At 48.9% G+C, this 21,166-nt stretch overlaps 1 protein-coding gene across 3 annotated transcripts in view; it reads right to left on the bottom strand.

Moving 5' to 3' along the window:
- The window catches only part of LOC125522068 (sec34-like family protein), a 34,910-nt gene extending 14,843 nt beyond the window's left edge, over positions 1-20,067 (bottom strand). The window contains exons 1-14 of one of the 3 annotated variants that reach the window (XM_087533458.1): positions 19,906-20,067; positions 19,741-19,824; positions 19,329-19,415; positions 19,123-19,167; positions 18,960-19,034; positions 18,771-18,866; positions 17,116-17,193; positions 16,497-16,582; positions 16,343-16,409; positions 16,191-16,253; positions 16,014-16,118; positions 15,754-15,858; positions 15,580-15,672; positions 14,736-14,824 (exon numbers count right to left, since the gene is read on the bottom strand). In XM_087533458.1, coding sequence (XP_087389584.1) covers positions 14,736-14,824; positions 15,580-15,672; positions 15,754-15,858; positions 16,014-16,118; positions 16,191-16,253; positions 16,343-16,409; positions 16,497-16,582; positions 17,116-17,193; positions 18,771-18,866; positions 18,960-19,034; positions 19,123-19,167; positions 19,329-19,415; positions 19,741-19,824; positions 19,906-19,989 — 1,157 coding nt within the window. In that variant the 5' untranslated portion in view covers positions 19,990-20,067. Of the gene's footprint in view, positions 1-14,735; positions 14,825-15,579; positions 15,673-15,753; positions 15,859-16,013; positions 16,119-16,190; positions 16,254-16,342; positions 16,410-16,496; positions 16,583-17,115; positions 17,194-18,770; positions 18,867-18,959; positions 19,035-19,122; positions 19,168-19,328; positions 19,450-19,740; positions 19,825-19,905 lie in introns of those variants that run through there. The other 2 variants (XM_048687141.2, XM_087533456.1) reach the window with 2 other exon arrangements.
- Positions 20,068-21,166: the final 1,099 nt, after the last annotated feature.

Genomic DNA, 21,166 nt, shown 5'->3' with positions numbered 1-21,166 from the left:
ACCTAAGTGCGCGAGATCTGAGAAAGGACGCCTCCCTCCTCGAGGTCCCAGCGACCGACCCAGAAGACAAGAAGGCCAAGGCCAAGGACGTGAAGCGCAAGGGGCGGCCGTGCTCGCGGCTGAACCAGAGATGAAGCGCGGCTGCGACCACCCAGAGTCATCCAAGAGCAATCATCCGTTCTGCATCTTTCACAACGTACACAGCCACAACACCAATGAAGGAGCCCAGGGCCATCCGCGACGGGCGCCTCGGTCGACGCCCCGAGCGCAACGATTGAGGCTACGACCGCGAAGGAGGCCGAAGTGAAGGACGCTGGGACGACCGCAGCCCCGCCAGGAGTGACGCGACCAGCCTCGTGAGGACCGCTAGCAGGGCTAGCCTCGCGAGGGCGCCTGAAGAGATCAGCCTCGAGAGGACCGTCCTCAGGGCAACGTTGGCCTCCCTCCGCTGCCACCACCACCAAGAAGGAACGACGACCACCACCAAGACGAGGGGGCTGGGGGCTTCCAGGAGCCTCGAGCCATCGCATGCATCCTGGGTGACGCTCAGGCCCCAGCCTCTCATCGCATCTTCAAGCAGTTCGCCCGTGAGATGAACACGGCCCTTCCCAGGCTCGAGGCCACGCGCCCGCTCAGGTGGTCCAAGTGCACCATCACCTTCAGCTCGTCCGACCAGCTCAAGTGCGCGGCGACTGTCGGCGCCCTCCCGTTGCTTTGTTCGCCCGTCATCTGCAACGTCCTCGTCACCAAGACCCTCATCGATGACGGTGCGGGGCTCAATGTTCTTTCCATAGAGACGTCCGACCGCCTCCAAGTGCCCTATGATCAGCTGCAGCCCACCAAGCCTTTCTCAGGAGTGACCGACGGCTCTACCACCCCAATAGGGTTGATCCGCCTCCCTGTCACCTTCGGCCAGCGCGACAACTACCACACCGAGCTCATCGACTTCGACGTCGCCCACATCCGCCTTCCGTACAACGACATCCTTGGGTATCCAGCCCTGGCCAAGTTCATGGCGGTGATCCATCATGGTTACAATGTTCTCAAGATGTCAGGGAACCGCGACATCATCACGATCGCCTACGAGGCGAAGGATGCGGTGTGCTCTCTCGAGCGCGCCTACCAAGCTACAACAGTCAAGGACCCAGACAACGAGGGCACCATCTACCCTCCTGAGGCTGCCCCCAAGAAGAAGCAGTTGCTCCGCCAAGAGCCTCAGGATAGCGGTGTCTCCAGCAACACCACCTCAGGACCTGCGCCCATGAACGGGGCGCCTCCCTCTCGCGCGTAGGAAGGCGCGCCCGGCGTCCTCCTCAGGCTGGGCTCGGGGGCTCTCTTCTGGAGGGCCTCTGACTTAGCCAATGTAACGAGGGAGGCGCTCGGGCACCACATGGAAGCATGCTTCATCGCACTTTATGATTATCATCTGCCTGCCCGGTACTTCGTTGTCATGATCGTCGTAAGCCCTTACAAGCCCACCCACGACCGCCTCATGATTAAGGGCGGACACGGCGTCTGTGCTCGGGTCCGTCCCTGCAGCGTCGCTAAACCCAAGTGGCTAAGCTCTGGCTCGCGGGCCAGCTCCTGTGCACGTCACCTCCCATGGTCCTTGGTGCCTTATTCTCACATGAGCTAATCGGGGGCGGGTAAGTTAGGGCGCGCGACACGTGCCTTGTCACCACGGGAGCCGCACGCCGGTTGTCTTTCTTCAGGATTTTCGCATGAGAAGACTGGGCACGGCGTCTGTGCTCGGGTCCGTCCCTGCAGCATCGATAAACCCAACGGTTGAGTTCTGTCTGGCGGGCCGGCTCCGTTCACGTCATCTCCCGGGGTCGTTGGTGTTTGTCCTTCTCATGTGATAACCTCAGGAGATTCATTCAGCGCAGGTTGTCTAACCACCTCGCAGGGCCATCACAAGTGTTCCAAATCAAGTTCAGGCGCAACCCGCCTTGAGGTAGGGCCTTGTGAGTCCCGCGCTGGCTCATGAGTGCCCAGACACACCTCCTCCAGCCCTGTCGTGCAAGCCACGTGTCAGGGCGGGGATGTACACGCCCCGGGGGCTCCACTCAGAGGGAGTCCCCATCCACACACCAGTGGAAGCACCATGCTCCGCGCTGGCAGTCGACATGGTCGAGGAGCGGCTATGCCCGTGCAAGTGCGGAAGCGCCATGCTCCGCGCTAGTGATAAACAACTGGGGGCAAACTCACGGCCGCATTAACCTCAGGGAGCCGCCAGGCTCGGTGTTCAGCTTCATCGCAACACTTCCCCTTCAGGAGAGTCGCGTGAGGGGGCTGAGCACGGGGGCTACGCTCAGGTCACGCCTAGTGTACGCCACCCTGCCAGGTCCCTCGGACCTGGTCGTCGTGCGCACCTCCCGAGCGGGACCTCGACGAGGAAAGGTATGGAGGTCTGTTCGTACGTCAAGGGGGACTCCTGAGCATCATGACTCAGGAGACTAACTGGTCACGTAGCCCCTCACCCCTTGGTCTCGTCCTGGTGATCTGGGTGACCCAACGGCGACTGGGGTATGCGTGGGGCCGGGCCCTGCCGACGCAGAACGCTAAGACCTACTCTCGCATCTCCTTCCCGAGGGTTGTTTGTACGTCAAGGGAGACTCCTGAGCTATGTTTTTAAAGCGTCCCTAAGGCGACGCCTAGGCATCGAAGCGCTCCCCCTCCGCTTTGGAAAATCGACCGCTTTGGGCGCCTAGGCGTCCAAAGCGCCCACCTAGGCGTTGCCTAGGCGCCAAAGCGCCCCCCCCTCCCTAAGGAGGTAAGGCGTCGCCTTAAAAACATAGCTCCTGCGCATCACGACTCAGGAGCCTAACTGGTCACGTAGCCCCTCAACCCTTGATCTCGTCCTGGTGATCCGGACGACCCAACAACGGCTGAGGTGCGCGCGGGGCAGGGCCCTGCCGACGGAGAACGTTTAAGCAAACCAGAAGGAAGTCGTAAATCCTAGCAAATTATTACAATACATACCGTCTCTTAAAAAATGCCAAGCACATAAGTTCTTACGCCTCCACGAGGCATGATACATGTCGCAGGAGATAAGATGAAGGGGAGCACCACCAGTGAGCTTCTTCTTCAGCCTTGGACATCGCCATCGCCCGTGATGGGTGCCCCGTCGTCGACAACGTCACCGTCGCCTGTGCCGTCAGCCGTGGTTGTGGGCTCGGCGGCGCCGTCAACCGGGAGCGCAGGATCGATGGCGAGAAACTTTCGCAGCAGGGCCTCCACCTGGTCCTTCACGACTTCAGCAGCGACAGCGCAGTGCTCCAGGTCCACAGGACCAAGCAAGTCTCCAAAGTCGAAGTTGGGGTCGCGAAGGTGGAGGTGCCTGAAGACGCGCGTCACGGCCGAGGTGGAGAGCGCACGGGCTTCTCCTTCCACCATGGGACCGACCCAAGGACAATGCCCTCAAGCGCCGTAACAAGCTGGGGGAGCAGCACGGCGGGGCCTTCCTCAGCAGTCACCAACGGCTCCTTCAACCCCCCCCCCCCCCCCGTAGAGATCCCGCAGCGCCTTGCGGGACCTCTCCTCGAGAGAATCGAAGGCGGCACGATCTTTGGCAAAAACTTTTGCCTTGGCATTCAGCTGGGCCTTCTCCGCCTCCACCTCCTCCTTCAGCTTCTCCAGGCGGCTGCGTACCGCGGCCTGCTCCCGTGCCAATCGCTCCAGCTCAGTGTCACGATCGGCGACCGCATCTTCCGAGCCTTCGGCTTCTCCCGCGCCTCGCGCTGACGGGCCTCGGCGGCCTGTTGATCGCGAAGGGCCAGGCCAGCAGCCTGTTTGCCCTCCTCTGAGGCCGCCACGGCCTGGCCCCATGCCACCCTGACGGACACATCAGCTCGAAGCCATTCCGAGATCAGCTCCAGGCGCCCCGACACCAGGCGCTGATCGGCACCTTGAAGATCGCCGCGAAGCTGGTTCAGCGCAGAAAGAGCCTCCTCCAGAGCATCAGGCGCAGCAGAAGCGGCCGGGGACTCCAGAGCCTTCGGGACTTCGGCAGGCGAGCTGAGGGCGAGCACCTCCGGAGTTGGCTCTGCCGCGGAGATCACCTCCTCGCGAGGACGGGCCTCCGGGCCTAGGAAGGACGACCCAGTCACAGGGGCACGCAGGCCGGCCCCGTCCTTCTGTGGCGGAGGTGGCGCAACCACGACAAGCTGCTGGGCCACGATGGTCCCTGCTGTCTCCTTCGCCACCGGCATTGGCCTAGCCGTACAAGTGATGAGGACATCAATACCATTGTTACATCCACAGCCCCTACTGTTACATATACTGGACCAATTACTAGAGCTCGCGCACGCCAATTAAATTACCAGGTACTTCCGTTTCTTGGTAATGATTCTAATGTTCATGAGATTATGATGCTGCCTAAATTGGATACATTTGTTTTGCTTACAAATGAAGGACCTAGCTTAGAGAAGGATGAACATTGGAGCAAGAACACGCATGGAGTTGATGGCATGCGCAAGGGGATCAAGAACGGAGTTACAAGTGATGATTTCAGGACTTTGAAGCCGCCATAAGGAGTGCATGAAGCCTTGGACGAAATATACAAGATGCCACTTCATAATATTCGTCCATAGGCTATTCTAGGTGCTGCGTCATCTTATTAATGGGCCAGGCCCATGTAATTTCGAAATACTTAAGTATAGGCTATTTTTAGAGTCCGTATGTGTGGGGAAACAAGAGTTAGGGTTGGTTTCGGACCCCACCCTCAAGGGCCACGAAATTCCCCCCTCTTCCTCCATATATACAGCCCTTAGGGCGTCGTTTAGACTTTGGGTTTTGTTTAGATTAAAAGTTCGCCATAGCTGCAACTTCGCGTACTTCGTTTGTGTCCAACGACCAGACCAAGACGTCACAGAACCCCACCTTGATCAATAAAGCTTTCATCTTATATTCGCAATATCCCGATTGCAATCTCAGTTTCTTGCTTGTTCTTCGTTTGCTCGCAGGAAACAGACCCTCGTGGTCAGGTTGATCGTGCTCCGGCGTGGTCAATAACCCTCGAAAGTTGGTTTAGCGATTGCTAAGGCGCGACGTCTCGCACGTTCGTAGTCGGATCGTCAAGGTCGACTCCCACAGAAAACGATAGCCACCATCTCATCGAAACATCGGGACACCTTAGCCTCTATCAAGTGGTATCAGATTTCCAGGTTGCTCGGTGAGATTTTTACAGTTTTTCGTAGATTAGATCGAGTCTGTTCTTCATACCTACAGTCCACGAAAAAAAAAGCCACACAAAAAAAATTAGGGTTAGTTCATCATATCCGAACCAATCTGAGCCTTTGCATAATCTTTTTAGGGTTTTTGCTTTGTTGAATTTGCGGTTGCATCGTCGTGTCAAGTTGCTGGTCTTAGAGTCTAGTCTTTTAGAGTTTCGAGTTCTGGTCATAAGTTGTCACGCCGCCGCCGCACCATCATCATCGCCCATCTACCACTTTTGCTTATCCGCCATCGCTCTGAATCCATATCCATATACCACCACCAATCCGTATCCATATACCACCACCACTACCATATATCACCACCGCTGCCATATACCACAACTATATATCCACCACCAATAAAGCAGGCACAATCACCACTATCTGCCAAGAGCACACCTTCTGGGCCTGCAAAGACCTCTTCTTCATCCATGGCATCAACAGGGCAAACACATGATATTATTTGTCGACGTTGCAAGGGTGGAGGTCATTATGCGAGAGAATGCCCATCTAAGCGTGTGATGATTGTTACTGAGGATGGTGGGTATGAGTCCGCTAGTGACTATGATGAGGAGACTTTGGCTCTTATTACACGTGACGAACACGGTGGAGACGATTCTGATCATGAGACGCAATACATGGCTCCTGAAGATGCTGACAGGTATGAATGTTTAGTTGCTCAACGTGTTTTGAGTGTGCAGGTTACACAAGCTGAGCAAAATCAGAGGCATAATTTGTTCCATACAAAGGGAGTTGTGAAGGAACGTTCTGTTCGCGTGATCATAGATGGAGGGAGCTGCAATAACTTGGCTAGCATGGAGATGGTGGAGAAGCTATCTCTCACCACAAGACCACATCCACATCCTTACTACATCCAATGGTTCAACAACAGCGGCAAGGTTAAGGTAACACGTACTGTTCGTGTGCATTTTAGTATCTCTACATATGCTGATTATGTTGATTGTGATGTGGTACCTATGCAAGCATGTTCCTTATTACTTGGTAGACCATGGCAATTTGATAAAAATTATGTACACCATGGTAGAAACAATCAGTATACTCTTGTTCATAACGATAAAAATATTACTTTGCTTCCTATGACTCCTGATTCCATTTTGAAAGATGATAGTAATAGAGCTAATAAAGCAAAACAGGAGACAAATAAGAGTGAAAATCAGATTGTGGCAAAAGAATTTGAGCACCAAATGAAGCCTAATAATAAACCATCTACTGTTGTTTCTGAAATTAAATTGAAAAGTGCATGTTTACTTGCCACCAAATCTGATATTGATGAGCTAGATTTCAGCAAATCTGTTTGCTATGCTTTTGTGTGCAAAGAGGCATTATTTTCATTCGAGGACATGCCTTCCTTTTTGCCTCCTGCTGTCACTAACATTTTGCAGGAGTTCGCTGGCGTCTTTCCACAAGACCTGCCACCGGGATTACCACCTATTAGAGGAACTGAGCATCAAATTGACTTAATTCCCGGTGCATCATTACCCAACCGTGCACCATACCGTACCAATCCAGAGGAGACGAAGGAGATTATGCGTCAAGTACAAGAACTGCTCGACAAAGGTTATATACGCGAATCCCTTAGTCCTTGTGCTGTTCCTATCATTTTAGTGCCGAAAAAGGATGGTACTTCACGTATGTGTGTTGATTGTAGAGGCATTAATAATATTACTATTCGTTATCGTCATCCTATTCCTAGGCTAGATGATATGCTTGATGAATTGAGTGGCTCTACAATATTCTCCAAAGTTGATTTGCGTAGCGGATACCATCAAATTCGTATGAAATTGGGAGATGAATGGAAAAAAACATTTAAAACTAAGTTTAGATTATATGAGTGGTTAGTCATGCCTTTTGGGTTAACTAATGCACCTAGTACTTTCATGAGGTTAATGAACGAAGTTTTACGTGCTTTCATTGGACGATTTGTGGTAGTTTACTTTGATGACATATTGATTTATAGCAAATCTTTGGAGGAACATTTGGAACATTTACGTGCTGTTTTTATTGCTCTACGTGATGCACGTTTGTTTGGAAACCTTGAAAAGTGCACCTTTTGCACCGACCAAGTATCTTTTCTTGGCTATGTTGTTACTCCATAGGGAATTGAAGTTGATAAAGCCAAGATTGAAGCTATTGAGAGTTGGCCGCAGCCCAAAACGGTCACACAAGTGAGGAGTTTCTTTGGCCTCGCTGGTTTCTATAGGCGTTTTGTGAGAGATTTCAGCACCATTGCTGCACCTCTCAACGAGCTTACAAAGAAGGATGCGCCTTTTGTTTGGGGTACCGCACAGGAAGAAGCCTTCACGGTATTGAAAGATAAGTTGACACATGCTCCTTTACTCCAACTTCCTAATTTCAATAAGACTTTTGAGCTTGAATGTGATGCTAGTGGAATTGGATTAGGAGGTGTGTTATTACAAGATGGAAAACCTGTTGCATACTTTTCTGAAAAATTGAGTGGGCCTAGTCTGAACTATTCTACTTATGATAAAGAATTATATGCTCTTGTTCGGACCTTAGAAACATGGCAACATTATTTATGGCCCAAGGAATTTGTTATACATTCTGATCATGAATCTTTGAAACACATTAAAAGTCAAGCAAAACTGAACCGTAGACATGCTAAATGGGTTGAATTCATTGAGACTTTCCCTTATGTCATTAAACACAAGAAGGGTAAAGAAAATGTTATTGCTGATGCCTTGTCTCGTCGTTATACTATGCTTTCACAACTTGACTTTAAAATATTTGGTTTGGAGACCATCAAAGATCAATATGTTCATGATGCTGAATTTAAAGATGTATTGCAGAATTGTAAGGAAGGGAGAACTTGGAACAAGTTCGTTCTTAACGATGGATTTGTGTTTCGTGCTAACAAGCTATGCATTCCAGCTAGCTCCGTTCGTCTTTTGTTGTTGCAGGAGGCGCATGGAGGAGGATTAATGGGACACTTTGGCGTCAAGAAGACGGAGGATATACTTGCTACACATTTCTTTTGGCCAAAGATGAGACGGGATGTTGAGCGTTTTGTTGCTCGCTGCACTACATGTCAAAGAGCTAAGTCACGACTCAATCCTCATGGTTTATATATGCCTTTGCCAGTACCTAGTGTTCCTTAGGAGGATATATCTATGGACTTTGTTTTAGGTTTACCTCGAACAAAGAAGGGGAGGGATAGCATATTTGTTGTCGTGGATAGGTTCTCGAAAATGGCACACTTTATACCATGTCATAAAAGCGATGATGCTGTTAATGTTGCTGATTTGTTCTTTCGTGAAATTATTCGCTTACATGGTGTGCCAAATACTATTGTTTCAGATCGTGATACTAAATTTCTTAGCCACTTTTGGAGATGTTTATGGGCTAAGTTGGGGACTAAGCTGCTTTTTAGTACTACTTGTCACCCCCAAACTGATGGACAAACTGAAGTAGTCAATAGAACATTGTCTACTATGCTTAGGGCTATTTTGAAGAATAACAAGAAAATGTGGGAAGAATGCTTGCCTCATATTGAATTTGCTTATAATCGCTCATTGCATTCTACTACTAAGATGTGCCCTTTTGAAATTGTGTATGGTTTCCTACCTCGTGCACCTATTGATTTGTTGCCTCTTCCATCTTCAGAGAAGGTTAATTTTGATGCTAAAGAATGTTCTGAATTGATTTTAAAAATGCATGAGTTAACTAAGGAAAACATTGAGCGTATGAATGCTAAATATAAACTTGTTGGAGATAAGGGTAGAAAACATATTGTGTTTGCGCCTGGAGATCTTGTTTGGTTACATTTGCGTAAAGATAGATTTCCTAATCTGCGCAAATCAAAGCTAATGCCACGTGCTGATGGTCCTTTTAAGGTGTTAGAGAAAATAAATGATAATGCATATAAACTTGAGCTACCTGTAGATTTTGGGGTTAGTCCCACTTTTAACATTGCAGATTTGAAGCCTTATTTGAGTGAGGAAGATGCGCTTCCGTCGAGGACGACTTCATTTCAAGAAGGGGAGGATGATGAGGACATCAATACCATTGTTACATCCACAGCCCCTACTGTTACATATACTGGACCAATTACTAGAGCTCGCGCACGCCAATTAAATTACCAGGTACTTCCGTTTCTTGGTAATGATTCTAATGTTCATGAGATTATGATGCTGCCTAAATTGGATACATTTGTTTTGCTTACAAATGAAGGGCCTAGCTTGGAGAAGGATGAACATTGGAGCAAGAACACGCATGGAGTTGATGGCATGCGCAAGGGGATCAAGAACGGAGTTACAAGTGATGATTTCAGGACTTTGAAGCCGCCATAAGGAGTGCATGAAGCCTTGGACGAAATATACAAGATGCCACTTCATAATATTCGTCCATAGGCTATTCTAGGTGCTGCGTCACCTTATTAATGGGCCAGGCCCATGTAATTTCGAAATACTTAAGTATAGGCTATTTTTAGAGTCCGTATGTGTGGGGAAACAAGAGTTAGGGTTGGTTTCGGACCCCACCCTCAAGGGCCACGAAATTCCCCCCTCTTCCTCCATATATACAGCCCTTAGGGCGTCGTTTAGACTTTGGGTTTTGTTTAGATTAAAAGTTCGCCATAGCTGCAACTTCGCGTACTTCGTTTGTGTCCAACGACCAGACCAAGACGTCACAGAACCCCACCTTGATCAATAAAGCTTTCATCTTATATTCGCAATATCCCGATTGCAATCTCAGTTTCTTGCTTGTTCTTCATTTGCTCGCAGGAAACAGACCCTCGTGGTCAGGTTGATCGTGCTCCGGCGTGGTCAATAACCCTCGGAAGTTGGTTTAGCGATTGCTAAGGCGCGACGTCTCGCACGTTCGTAGTCGGATCGTCAAGGTCGACTCCCACAGAAAACGATAGCCACCATCTCATCGAAACATCGGGACACCTTAGCCTCTATCAAGAGGGAGACATCAAACACAACGGCAAGAACAAGGAACAAAGACCAAAACGGCGCACTTACTGGTCCACAGCAGCGTAGTCCCTCACCCTCTTCTGAAGCACCATGCCCGCAGGCTTCGTGGACCGGGCCGTTGGCGTGCGAGCCCCAGCTCCGGACAAGGGCACGGAGCCCAGGTCCGCGGCAGCCTCAGCCGGCGGCGAGGCGAGGGCACCGCCTCACAGGATCAGCGCCAACCTGCTCTTCTTCGGCACCCCCTGCTTCAGCTCCTTCGAAGGGGTGCCCTTGGACCTCGTGGAGACCCTGACAGAGCGTGGTGACTCCCTGACAGGGTGCTCGCCGGCATCGTCATCATCGAAGAGGGTGCGAAGGTCGGTCTGGCGCGGGGGAGAGGTCTCCCCCGCCCCCTCCCGGGTCGCCTCCAAGTCCGCCCTCTCCTCCTGGTCAGACTCGCCGGAAGATACCGACACCACCGAGCCCGGGAGCCGGGAAGGCTTCGGAGGAACAAGCCCGCGCTCGTCGAAGACAGGCATGGAGGCGGCGATCTTCTCTCTGCCCGGACGGCGGTACAGCGGAAGATAGGAGTCGGGGGGGGGGGGGGGGGGCAGCCCTGGTCCTTCCCGAGCAGGGTACGCAAAATCTGGTCCAACTCCTCCTGGGACAAGTCATCCGGACGCAGCCGGAGGTCATCTCCTGCGCCCTTCGAACTTCCACAGGGGACCCGAGTGCACCTGGAGCGGAGCCAGGCGCTGCGTCAGGAATTCCTTGACGATCATGGCCCCCGTCAGCTTCTCCGCCTTCGGGTCATCGGTCTTCAGGTTTGCCGCCATCCTCTCCAGCAACGGCTCCGCCCTGGGATCGGTGAGCTTCTCGTGAGGCCACCCTTCCTGGGGCATCGGCTGCGAGGTCGGCAGCACCAGCCGGGGGTGGATGCGCTTGGCATCCATGAAGATCCACCTATTCCTGAAGACATCCACCTTCCCGGCTCACGAGATCGCATTGCTGCCATGCGCCGCAACGAAGTTGGCGCACCCCGAGCACTGTGTGCCGTTGACCCGGAGGTAGAAGAGGTGGCGGAGCAGCGCCATGGAAGGCATCACCCCCAGGAACGCCTCGCAGGAAAAGGCAAAGATCGACGGGAGGAGGATGGAGTTGGGGTGATGGAGGGCGTGGAGCTTGTAGTGCGAAGGGCGGCGAAGAAGTCGGAGAAAGGAGGAACCAGCCCTGCGAAGACGTTGTGTTGGAAGAAGGGGTAGAAGGTGCCGCCCAGGGTTTCTGACTTAGCGGAGCCGAACTCGAGCGCCGTCTCTCCCCTTTCATTGCTGAGGTCGGCCGTCACCTGGAGCACGGTGGCGAGGTGTTTCTCGGTGATGGTGGACGCGCTCAAGGCTGGCTCGAACCAGGAGGCTTGGCGCCCGAACGCGACGGAGGATCCAGCCTTATCGGTGGCAATTGGTCACTGATTCGGGATGAGATTGGCGGATCTGGAGGTTTTCTGAATAGAAGGGAAAGGGAATCTGGAGCAAGACGAAGGAAGGGTAATGAAGGCTTCGCGGCAAAGGCCAGCCTTTTTGTCAGCCGGGAGCAGTTGTCGAGGCAGCGTGGGAGCGGAGACGCCCACATCCCATTAATCGCCACGCGTCAACCGAGGCCGCGGGCGGTTGGGGCCCACAGCACTTCGCACTTGCCCTTTGGCTTCGCCTTGAAACCAAGCTCGAGCGCGCCTTGGGCCCGAGGGCTACCGTCGGCGTCCTGGGAATGGGGGTACCCAGACTTGTCTGCCTGCGGCCCACGGTGTGGCTCCATCGACGGCCCAGTACGGCCCAGCTTCATCAACAACAACCCAAGACCCTCGCGAGGGGCCAAGCCTCGCGAGGCGGACGACACCAAGACCTCCCTGGGGGCGGCCTCACCAGGCTGGCTCCCAAGGAGCGGAGATATCTATGCAAGATGCACCTCGCGAGGCTCACATGACGTGAGCCGTGACGACCAAGGCCAGGCGGGCGCCAGCGGGCGCAGTGTACCAGTTTCCTCTTTGATGCCAAGGAGGCAAGCGCAGGCGCGGAGTCCCGAGGAATCAAGCAAAGGTTTTCATATCGGTCAACAAGACCAAGACCACCAGGACGGCAAGACGGAGGTCATCGCGGAGCCCACCGCGGCGTCACCACCAGAGGCTTTTGCAGGCGAAGACCACTTTTATCAGGATAACTTGTACTAGTTGTCTCCTTTCGACTTTGGCCGTTGTGGGATCCCTTCCCGCCTTACATTTGGGAAGAGGACCAAGGCCACTATAAATAGGACTTAGCCACCACCATAGAAGGGGGATCATTCAGATCATCCTCTCACCCACCAGCTCATCGAGCTCAAGAACACCTCACCTCCTGAGGCCGTTCTACCACTGTACTAGTTCATCATCAGCCCCTCGAGGCAATCCACCACAAAGCTGGAGTAAGGTATTACACCGCAAGGTGGCCCGAACCAGGATAAACTGTCGTCTCTTGTTCGTTGGGTTCGTCGAGCTAGGTCGTGGGATCGGGGCGTAGGCAGATTGGTGAGGACGAGTTCTTCACACGCACCCAGTGTTCGAACCTCTTAAGGGTCTGCGGAACCCCGGATCCTACACACCTTACGAATGCAAGTCGTCATCTTCATCCACATATTGTCTACATCCCTCCTTCCTCCCAAGGCCTTGACTGTCTTAGCTCCCTTCCCCTTGAGCTTCCACCACTTCGTTCTAGCAACTTCGGCACGCTTGTCTCGCTAGACATGAATCCGAAAGTGGAAGCCAGTCTCTTCAGATATCATCTTACAATCTAGGCACGCACGCCTGTCTTCTCTTCTCAAGAGGATGAAATCAATCTAACTAGAGTGTTGACCACTACTAAAAATCACTAGTTGTGATTCTCTCTTTTTAAAGAGGGTGTTAGCTACGATCATGTCATAGGCTAGAGCAAAGCTTAGGACATCTTATTGATTCCTGATGCCATAGCCAAAGCCCTCGTGCACCCCTTCGAAACCTGTGTTAGACGTACCCACGTGACCATTGAGGTCTCCTCCTATGAAGAGCTTCTTGCCAATCGGTACACTCCTAACCAAGTCCTCCGGGCCTTCCCAGAACTCTCTTGGTGTTCTCGTTGTGGCCTACTTGCGGGGCATACGCGTTGATAACATTGAGAACTAAGTCCCTAACTACCAGCTTGACCAGGATAATCCGTTCCCCACGTCTCACATCTACCACTCCATACTTGAGGCTCTTGTTGATCAAAATGCCTACTCCATTGTTGTTTGCAACGGGCCCAGTGTACCACAGCTTGAAGTCGGTATCCTCCACCTCCTTCGCCTTCCGCCCCCTCCATTTGGTTTCTTGGACGCAAAGGATATCAACACCTCTCCTCATCATTGTATCAACTAGCTCCTCGAGCTTACCTGTCAGGGACCCTACGTTCTAGCTACCTAAGTGAATCCTCCTAGGCTCGGCTAACTTCCTTACACTTCGCACTCGTCGAGTCAAATGCGAAGACCCTTGCTCATTTTCCACTACACATGGGTGTTGATGTAGCATGCCACTAAGGATGCGACGACCCAATACTTGCTCACTTGCCACAGTATCCAGATCAAAATACGGCGCGCCACCAAGGGGGGTGACGGCCCGACCCTTGCCTATTTGACACCACACCCGGGTTCCGATGTGGCACGTCGTTGAGAGGGTTACGCCCCAACGAAAATCTTTTGGGTTTCATCTCCATGAGAGTGGCCGAGTTTTGACGTTGGCTCGCCAAACCTATGACAACCCTGCCATTTATATCTCCGAAAATGATAAGTACCTGACGTCAGGTTCGAGCACATGGCAAATCAAATTTTTCGATGGCAATTTTCTGTCAAAATAAAGAACGAAGCCATGCTTACCAACTAAAGTTGCCATCCTCACGTCACTAAACTTGCCATCGGAAATATTCGATTTGCCATGTGCCCGTACCTGACGGCCGGGCGTTATCAGATTCCTATATCTCTAACAGGTGGCAGAACAAGCAAAAACCAAATTGACTACTAGCTGACAACTACATACTCCTACTGGCCAAGTATTGGTCTATACAGACCTACACTAATACTGAGTTAATTAAGCACAACACAAGGGTTATAGCTAACATATATTGCATGTAAACCAGAACATAAACCAGACTTGCTACATCTATACTGCTAAGTAACAAAACAATACTTCCTCCGTCCCAAAATTCTTGTCTTAGATTTGTCTAAATACGGATGTATCAAGTCACGTTTTAGTATTAGATACATCTCTATCTAGACGAATCTAAGACAAGAATTTTGGGACGGAGGGAGTACTTCCTGGCAACATACAACATGCGGTAAAACTTGTAACAAGGTGTTAGGACACATTATTGGTTATTGACCTCTTGGTTTGTCAAACTAACTTTACGTGATACCAAGTCAAGTTTTTTTTTTTGCGAGGATTACCAAATCAAGTTGCTGAACTGCACAAATAAATCACTTGTAACTTGTAGGATTGCCAGCATGAACGTAAATGGCTTTAACAGAACTAAGGGGGGTTAAATAATCTTACAATGGGTCCATTAAAGGAGCCATACTTGAAACATCTGATGCGGATGCTGGGAAGAAGTGAGCAAAAAGCTGGTGCTCAAACTGGCATGCCTGAGAAGAAATGGGAAACAAGTATAACATTTTTTTCTAACAGTAAAGAAGATATAACAAAAACAAATCATACCACAAGAATGCTACAAGCTTCGATAAAATATAAGTGTGATACTGAAAATGGATATTGCAGAAAACATAGAACTACTTACGTTTTAACACGCTGGATAATTTCATGTGCGTTTCAGCGGCGGCATAAATATTCTAGTAGGTTAGCCCGTGACCGCTCGTCTATCCTTTGTACATTGTGCGCAAAAAAATAGTTTGTTTTTCTACACAATCACCGTGATTTAGCTGCCATTTTATTGTTAATGCGATTGTGTACCCAAAAAACTGGATTTTATTTGTTAACATTGGATTACCGAAGAGAACATGATTTCATTTGGTTGTCAATAAGATGTGGAACAGCTGAGGCGTTTTTAAGGGGGGGGGGGGGCATGGGAGAAAAAACAGAGATGGGAGGGGGGAGTCAAAACGGAGAGGAGGAAGGGGGATGACGTTCGTGGACAGGTTGCACGAAGGAAAGAACAAAATGGGAACCTTATGTTCTTTTTAGTAATGTAAGTAATAAGCATATAGATAGGTAGTAGAGATTTCATGTGTAAACACACAATACTAGGCCACTGAATATACAAAGTGTGATGCTCAATGTCCTCTACCTTACACTTCTCTGTATGCTACCACATATAACAGTAAGTTGTAACTTAGGAAGCAAATGAAATCTAAATAGAATAATTAGCTAAATATGTGGTTACCTCCATCAAATAGGCACAACCAGACCTTGTAAAAGAAGGTAAGGCCTCTTTTTTAGCAAACTCAGAAATGCGTTGCTGCACCATACCTCGTATCTAAAAGCAATATTGCAAGCGATAGGATATAATCAAGTTAAGGACTTAAGGTCAAAACAGAGTACAAAGGTTGTAACTTACCAAGTACAGCCTCTGCTCACAAAACAAACTGTGACATTCTGAAAGAACCTGCGCGTACTCTTTCTTAGAGGATCTACTTTCAATCTCATTGAAAACCGGTTTTAGCTGGAAAGAAGAAAGAATCAGGAACAACAGAAGTACAGAACTACAACTGAATACTACCAGAGCTTCATGGATAGAGTATCTATAGATGGTTTAAACTTTTCAATGGACTACAGATGTGTTCGGAAAAAACCATAGATCATGTAGAAAAAGTATACCTCCCCAGCTGCTGCCTTGAAACGAACATAGATAAGAGATGCTTCCACACCCTCTGTAACGGCATTTTTGCCAGAACCACTGCCTCGAATTGCGGCTTGAACCTGCTAATAAGTAAACCTACTATCCAGTAAATATTAGCTACAGCACTCTACATATTAAATGCAACAGAGGAGCACCTGGGATGAAGCGGCTTTCAGTGTCGACAAGACATGTGACCGGATCATACCTAATGCTCGAGACTGCAATACAAGAAGTAGATAACTATAGGTTAACACGCTCTTATTCGTTATGACTAGAAATGTAGTTTGCCTCACACGTAGTCCTTCACCTGAAGTTGGCGAAACTTGACCAAGTAAACAGCAGATTCAGCATACAGTGGATTATTTTCAACATATCTATATCCACCAGAGGATAGAAAATGAGCTCCATAAATCTCAACACAGAAAAGGAGAAAATGTCACTGTTATGCAACAACTACTTACAAGATACAATCATCAAGTCTTTTCAACAGTGGGAGAAACTGTTCATTTCCAATGTTCATAGTCTGAGAATAAAAGCTAGTAGAGGCCTGAAAAGTGGAAATAGGTAATTAGACAAAATGAATCAGCCTATGGAGACAAATGGAACTTGACTACAGATTCACGTGTCATCACGTCACATATATATAGTAGCCTGAATGTCAGTATTTTGATAAACTGCAGTGCTTGGTAAGTGGCAAAATGTGGTCAGCAACCAGAAAAGATCTAGATCTCAAAGATATGGAATCCATGGAGCCTAAACCATATCCATATATTCTTTCAACAACCAAATGACAGCTCACTTCTTTGCACAAATGAGCACCAGTCACCCAGTTGAGAAAGAGCAAGGATGCAAATACCAGCAGAAACTTCACAAGTATGTTCATTATGTAGGCTTTCTCTTAAGTTTGTTAATTCAATTATAGGATAAGGATTAGAGCATTGCAGAATCCAGTATGTTTGGTTAAGGATGCTCTCATCTGAACTGAAGAAATTGTTGAAAAGGTATTTATTCAACCAAATACATTCATGATGTCAAACAGAAACTTATTTTCAAGAGACAGACTAGAATGCCAAATCTTACATTTTCCAATTCATCAAAGTAGTTTAACCTACTTCGGAGTGCTTCAGCGAACCCAATGAGCCTTTGTTTCTCCACCAACTGCATAAGCATTTGAAAGCAAAAAACAGACCAAGATGGCCAAATTACAAGATAAATAAGCTTTTAGGACAGTAGTATACTACTAGAAATAGAAGAACACAAAATTAAAATAAAAAAGTTAAAATGAAAGTTACACCTGTCTCCAGTAGGTGAAATAAAATATGTTTTCAGATGACAAGTTGATAATACAGCCATGCACAAAAAAGAAAATGGGAGATCATCATTACAGCATTTATTCTGTAAGCTGTCCAGCTAGTTGAGAAACCCAAGTCTTCCTTGTAGAACTTCCCAATAGCCTAACTTGGATTGATTCCCTATGATATCCTTACCAGAGTAATTACATAACATGATAATTTATCTTAATCCCACAATTCACAGCACTATTAACAATATCGGCCGATATTTAAGGTAATCGGCCAGTTAATCCTGAATCCCTAGGCCACGGATGCGATAACACCTTATGCATCGCGTTAACTGATCCAGCGGATTAATCGGCTGTAAGGCCAATTTATCCCATTGGGCCGATCAACTAAATAGAGGGAGAGAGAAATTTGGGCTCCAAAATTTTGTTTGAGGTCAGCCCGTTCCCTCCCTTCTCACTCTCCCCTCCCTCCCGTGGTAACCCTCGTTGGAGGAGGCTAGGAGCAGCCGCCGCCGCCCCGAGCAGCTGCCAGGGCCATCCGCCAGAGGCGCCTGCACTCCTCAAGGATACAGGCACCGAGCCTCTTCCTCCTGCTCGAGCTGGCCACCCCCTCCGCCCTCCCCCTCCCCGAGACCAGCACCAGCAGCACGGCAGACGAGCTCGCCTCCCCCTCCCCGAGCTCGCATCCCTTCTTCTTCCTGCTCCAGGTCGCCGCCCCCTACCCAAGCAGTCTGTGCTATATGCTGATCTGCTTTGTGCTATGTTATACGCTGCTCCTGCTCTGTGCTATATGCTGCCGCTACCGCTTGTTGCCTCTCCTTTATTGCTGTTGCTGCTGCATTATTGCTATATGTAGCTAAGACATATAGATATGGCCCTAATTAACCTACCGATAAATGGGTTACCAACAAATTCAGTTAATAGGTCGATTGCCGATTAATCCCTACTCCTCACCCAACCGAGCAGCTACAAGTTACCGATATCCTGAACACTGAATCACAGTACCAACTTATGGAAAATATTTTATAAGGATCCATACAGGAACTGGTATAGCAGGAGAGGAGACCACATACAATCAACTGATCGAAATGTCAAAACAAATTGTAAATTTTCCAACAAAATATCTAGTTGATGCAATAAGTAGGGATATAAAAAATATCTATAATCAGAACATTAACATGGGATTCAAACTGAACAGATGGCAAAAGACATGCATGATTCAATAAGTAGGGAGACAAAAAATATCTATAATCAGAACATTAACATGGGATTCGAACTGAACAGATGGCAAAAGACACGCACGTCAATGTAACCTGACAAATTTTAGTCTTAAAGTAGGCATGAATGCACAATAAATTATAAACTAAATATCATTTCTTGTGGAAATCTCACAATGGATAGTTAATTCAGACAAGAATGAGTAGAAGGGGCATACAAGTTGGTCGCAAGCATCATGCAAAGTTTGTGTCTTTATGGCAACACTTGAGTGCAAGGATTGTAGTTCTTCAAATAAGTTCTGTGTGTCATCCACCTGAATGGAGGTACTTAATGTTAAAATGAAGGATGTGTATGTTCACTACAAAATTTCTTCCACATAAACTAACAGAAAAGTTCACAGTCCTACTTGTTGAAGGATGTCATCACATGTGTTAACACGTTCCTCTAATGTACTCTCGTAGAGGCGATACTTTTCCTCAGTCTGTCAAAAAACAAAAAAGGAGGGGTTAAAACTCTGCACGCCGTTCCAAGCTGTGCACTACTTACTGAAGAACAGCATATGCACAAACCTCAGATTTCATAGCTGATTCCAGTTCAGCAAACCATTTGTAAAACTACAGGTGGTAATCAAAGTATTAGCTCAATCTGCAGAAAATGTGTACCTTTTATCCTTAAACAACCTAAGGTTAAACATGAAACATAAGGACGACAAAGAAATGAGATCGCAAAGTTCCCTATAGTCAACCAATATAAATAGCAACGAGGGAAAACTTACCTGATGTGTATTCACCAAGACAGCATCCATTGCACCCGCCTCCTCCAAAGCAGACTCTTTTTCTGGCACGGCCGTACCTCCATCTTCCTGATATAACAGCCCGATCAATTTTAGCCTAACCCTGATGGCAATGTAATATAGAACGGGAAGCATGAGCTAATGATGTTACAGTGATCGCCATTTTTTGTTAATTTACTAAACCCTTGTACTGCAAAGTCTGTAACACTATTACTGCTAATAAAATATCTCAGATCCTTCAAAACAAAATGAATTTGACAGCACTCCGACACAATACAAACACAGCAAGGGAAAAACTGAAACCGAATTACAGAGACCCAGACGAGATCACATTATTTGCCATCTCGGTTAGTGAGGCGTAGCTTAAACAACAAATGCGAGATCGGCGTCTTACCAGATTGACCGGGAACGGCCGCTCTGCCACAGCGTGCGAGAGCGCGGAGATCGCGGCATTCTGCTCCTCTGTGACCGGCGCGTTCTGCCAGAAACGAGGCCTCAGATCAGATCCACCCGAACTGTTAATCGCGGAGGGGGGAGGGGGGCATAGGCGGGTACCAACCTTCTCCCACGCGTACGCGAAGTTGTAGCCCTTTGAGAAAGCTCCCGACCTGGGCAGGGTCGCTTGCTTCGTCGCCATGGACATCCTAAGGCGTGGGCTCGCACGGAAGTGGAGGAAGACGAAACGGGACAAGTGAGAAGAATGAAGTTTGTTTTTACTTTCTTCTTAGGCATTATAAGCATATTTTCTTTCTTTCTCTCCAATAGAAGATGTACTACTAGAACGTGCTCCCCTCAAAAAAAAAATGTTTGTGCTCTCTGAGCCAATGCCGAGAAGAATGAAAAATATTTCCAGAATAAGGCCAACTCCAGCGCGTGACCCCATCCTGTCCGGATGCGTTCATTTGAGGCAAAACAGACAACCAGACGGCTCAGCACGTGGGCGCAAACAGATTTTTGTCTGTTTTCTGTCCGTTTTCGACTCATCCCGGCCCAAGTTTGGGCCGCTTTTGGGGTGAAACGGACAGCGCGCGGACGGGCGGGACGCGCGCGCTTATCCTCCCCTGGCCCGCTCGTCGGTGGCACAAAGCACCACCCCAGCGCCCCATTTCGTGTCATTTTCCCTCAAACCCTCCCACGTCCCGCCCACCATCCTCTCCCGTCCATGGCCGACGCCCCGTCAAATTCCGATGGACAGGCCATCGACCCACCAGGAAAGGTGAAGAAGAAGGCGGCCAAGGGTCCGAGGAAGCCGCGTTCGGAATGCACGCTGAAGGAGCTCGCAAAGATGGACGCGGAATCGGTGAAGAGGAGGAACCGGAGGGCGGTCGTCAAGGGCAAGAACGCAGCGGCCAAGTTCGCCGCCGAGCACGATGCGGTGGAGGCCACGTGGCGCAAGGCCGAGGTCGACGAGAAGGAGGACATCATTGTTGGAAATATGCCCTAGAGGCAATAATAAAAGCATTATTATTATATTTCCTTATTCATGATAATTGTCTTTATTCATGCTATAATTGTATTATCCGGAAATCGTAATACATGTGTGAATAACAGACACCAACATGTCCCTAGTAAGCCTCTAGTTGACTAGCTCGTTGATCAACAGATAGTCATGGTTTCCTGACTATGGACATTGGATGTCATTGATAACGAGATCACATCATTAGGAGAATGATGTGATGGACTAGACCCAATCCTAAACATAGCACAAGATCGTATAGTTCGTTTGCTAGAGTTTTCCAATGTCAAAGTATCTTTTCCTTAGACCATGAGATCGTGTAACTCCCGGATACCATAGGAGTGCTTTGGGTATACCAAACGTC

The sequence above is a fragment of the Triticum urartu genome, chromosome 7A (genome assembly GCF_056163025.1).
Source record: "Triticum urartu cultivar PI428250 chromosome 7A, HENAU_Tu73, whole genome shotgun sequence".
NCBI classification, from domain to species: domain Eukaryota; kingdom Viridiplantae; phylum Streptophyta; class Magnoliopsida; order Poales; family Poaceae; genus Triticum; species Triticum urartu.
This window is presented reverse-complemented; position numbering and strand designations above follow the sequence as displayed.